The sequence below is a fragment of the Vollenhovia emeryi genome, unplaced genomic scaffold (assembly GCF_000949405.1).
Source record: "Vollenhovia emeryi isolate VEMERY1.0 unplaced genomic scaffold, V.emery_V1.0 DF939610.1, whole genome shotgun sequence".
Lineage (NCBI taxonomy): Eukaryota > Metazoa > Arthropoda > Insecta > Hymenoptera > Formicidae > Vollenhovia > Vollenhovia emeryi.
The window spans coordinates 24,683-28,340 of NW_011966756.1; the positions used below are offsets into that span (position 1 = coordinate 24,683).

General features: G+C 41.5%; 1 protein-coding gene across 1 annotated transcript in view; it reads left to right on the plus strand.

The window, feature by feature from the left end:
- The window catches only part of LOC105557117, a 4,436-nt gene extending 3,633 nt beyond the window's left edge, over positions 1 to 803 (plus strand). Inside the window, exon 3 of the mRNA XM_012004282.1 lies at positions 22 to 803. Within this exon, the coding sequence (XP_011859672.1) occupies positions 22 to 803 (782 nt within the window). The remainder of the gene's footprint in view (positions 1 to 21) is intronic.
- The last annotated feature ends 2,855 nt before the right edge of the window (positions 804 to 3,658 follow it).

Here is a 3,658-nt window from a genome sequence, read left to right on the forward strand (position 1 = left end):
TGCATTTGGAACTCGTGACAGAGTTAACGACGGAATCATTCCTGGCGGCCCTGAGAAGATTCACCGCTCGAAGGGGAATTTGCTCTCAGATGGTGTCAGATAACGGTACAAACTTCGTCGGAGCAGCAAGGGAATTACGAGAGATTTACGAGTTTCTTAAAAAAGAGCAACAAACCATCGCAGACCACATGGCCCGTCAGAAGATGAAGTGGAAGTTTATTCCGCCAAGATCTCCACACTTCGGGGGCCTCTGGGAGGCTGCTGTCAAGGCTACTAAGAGACATCTAACCACAGTAACAAAGGGCCTGATTGCGACCTTCGAAAAGTACTACACCCTTTTGACGAAGATAGAATCGATCCTCAATTCCAGACCCCTTACCCCGCTGTCCTGTGATCCAAACGATGTGTCGGCGTTGACTCCCGCACATTTCCTTGTGGGGGATTCATTGTTGTTACCGGCGGAGTATAACTATGTAAGTGTTCCAGATCACAGACTCTCGCGCTGGCGTCACTTGCAAAAGGTTCGACAACACTTTTGTAATCGGTGGCAAAAGGAGTACCTGCTGGAGTTGCAGAAGAGGCATAAATGGTATACCAAGAGCGAAAACGTGAAGATCGGTACATTAGTATTGATAAAGGACCAGACACCGCCATTGCATTGGATTCTCGGCCGGATTGTGGAAGTCCATCCTGGAGCGGATGACGTCGTCAGAGTGGCAACTATAAAGACACCGTCGGGGCTGATAAAGAGAGCCGTGAAGAGTCTCTGTCCGTTACCAATAGAAGAAAGTGACATTATTTAAACGATAAGAGAACACCCAGTAAACATTGGATAGTCTATGTATATACATGGAGTGTCCGTAATGTGAAAAAAATATCCTGTATCTATCATGTACATACATAAAATATACAGAAATATATATACATTTATAAAATATTCATAGAATATCGTATGGATATATGTGGTATGTACAGGGATTGAATGTAAGAATTATTTTTAAAACAAAATTTAATCGAGTTATTAAGTCTACTGTACCAACTGATCAATTTGAAGTTTAATTTCGCGTTAAATCTTTATTTTTCCGGATCAATATACAACAGTTATTTTTGATTCATATTTTTAAAAATCATAGATTTATATCTAAAAGTAAAAATTATAATTATTAACCTTTTTCCCATTTCGATAAAAATTAACTGTTAACCTTTGAGCGATTTGTATTATAATTAGAAATAAGAGTTGTTCTGTGATTTTTATTTCTTCTCTCAAAAAATAAAAATCACGCGTGTTTAATTTCTATGTTTACCTGTCGAAAAAGAATCCCAAACGATATTCTAAAGTTGCTATCTTGTAACAAGACATTCTCAGCCAATGTATACGCCTTCTCACACCGTTCTTTGTTCTTTAGTCATCCTCTTTTAATTAAAATTCCAAATTTCAACCTGTCACGTCCGACGAAATATTTTTCGTCAAATGTATCGAGAAAACTTAATAATCGCCCACCCGATAGACAGCACAATTGCGACGCGGCAACTAGCACGCGCGCAGCACGTGATCTCTTATATTATCTCTTCTTATTTTCTCGACTTTAATATTACGATTTAAGTGTTAAATACGCGACACCCGAGGCAGCCACTGTAACAGGCTAACCTTTGGCACCTCCGCTCTCGCCCTAATAAATATATATCTTAACAATTATGTTATTTTCTGAGCTATAAGCTATTAAAGCACTGACATCAACGATTCTCGCGAATGGAACAATCTCCGCGAGAACCGTTGATTACAGCGACGCACGAGGGCGCTACGCGCCTCCACTTTAAAACACGGCGGCAATCTAAGCTTTAAAAACCACGAAAATCATGCGTTTAATATCATTCGCAAATCCAGCAACGGAAATCTAGAATGCTCGGTGTTTACGCGTTTCGGAGCGACATAGCGAAACTCTATGTGGAAAAACAAGAGATCGGTATGTGCGCTAATTACTCGGCAACGCGGGCCGAAATTAAAAGGTAGTAAGTGGGAAACAGATGAGCGGAGGCCTCTTTATAAACTGACCAAGACTCAATCTGTTTGTAGCAGTAATTAACACAATATTAATAAATCAGGAAAATTATCGAAGGGCCCCCGCCCATCACCACTTCCGAACTTACCCTACAACCGAACAGTATATAAGCGGGCCGTCGGAGTCCGAAAATCACACGTTTTTCGATGTTCCACCACGGCGAAACCCGAAGTAAGTGAAATTTAGCGCTTAACAAACATTATTATAACATAATAGCCTAAAGGATTTCCGCACAAATAGAGATTCAATATCGCGTAATAATCTGTGGCCCACGGCAACGACCTCCCAAAACCTCATTTCCTCGACGACGAACCCCCTCGTCTCTCAACAACCACCAGCCAGACCTTCCTTCCTTTTTGCTGAGTGCGCTTCCAACAGAGCGTTCTCTGTCTCCTGTCTTCGGTTGCGCGCCTCCAACAGGGCATTCCTCCGATTTCCACCTGGTCTTGCGCGCCTCTCCTACGGCGTTCTCGACCTGATAACACTACTTTCCTCAAACCGGCATTGAGCATCCGGTCCTTACCACTGATCCTCCACGTCATCGACTCCACTCCTCAGGTCAGAACCCCGCAAAAGAAAGGGGGACCTTTTCCGCCCAATCAACATTTCTGATCCAAATCGTTCCAAATCGTTGTCAAGGCAATTTCGCAGAGTCCTCTCGTACCATAAAGAATCTCAATTTGTTAAACGGCACACAACGAAATAACATACTACTTTAATTCACAAACCTCGTTTTCAGAGTAAATTCAAGATGGGAAGAAAGAAAAATGACATCATTCGTGGAGCTTTCGAATTCGACAGAACACAAAGCAAGTGTAAGAATTGTAATAAAGCTCTTGCTGGCTCTTATTTAACAAATCTTCAGCGTCATCTTAACAAAGAGCACTCAGCTCTTTTCCACAAACTCATGGAAGAGTGTGAACTTGGTGACGATCCTGTCACTTATACCAAGAAAAGGAAAATTGTAATTGAGCTAAGTGAAGAAGAAGTTACAGATGCCTGTATAGATTTTATAACGGTAGAGGGTCGACCCCTTACCTTTCTTGACTCCTCTGCTTTTAGAACATTTTCTGAGCAAATTTTTAAAGGCTTAGAAATGACCATGATCAATTCCCACTCGATTTTGCCATTAATCGAACAAAAGTACGAGTCAATGATAAAAAAATCACTGGAATTTTTTCAAATAGGGTTTTATCCCTAAAGATTGACGCAGCTACGCGTCATGACCGACAACTGTTTTGCGTCAACTCGCAAATAGTTAGGTCTAAGTCTACAAAAATTCAAGTATTCACCCTAGGAGTGATTACTATGGACCGGAGATTGACTGCGGAAAATCTACGCTGTGAGATTGAGAATATTCTTAACAGATTTAACATTAATGTTAACCAGATATTTACTATCACGTCCAATAATGGCCGAAATATGATCAAGGCTACCGAAATTCTTCGGCACGGTGAAAGTGATGACTCTGAAGAAGAGGAGGATTTTCTGAACGCTGCCATTATTAAGTTGAAGTTGGGTACAGTGCAGTCTGTGCGCTGTGCTGCCCATACTGTGCAACTGGCAGTTCATAGTTTTCTCAACGACTCAGGGTCCGA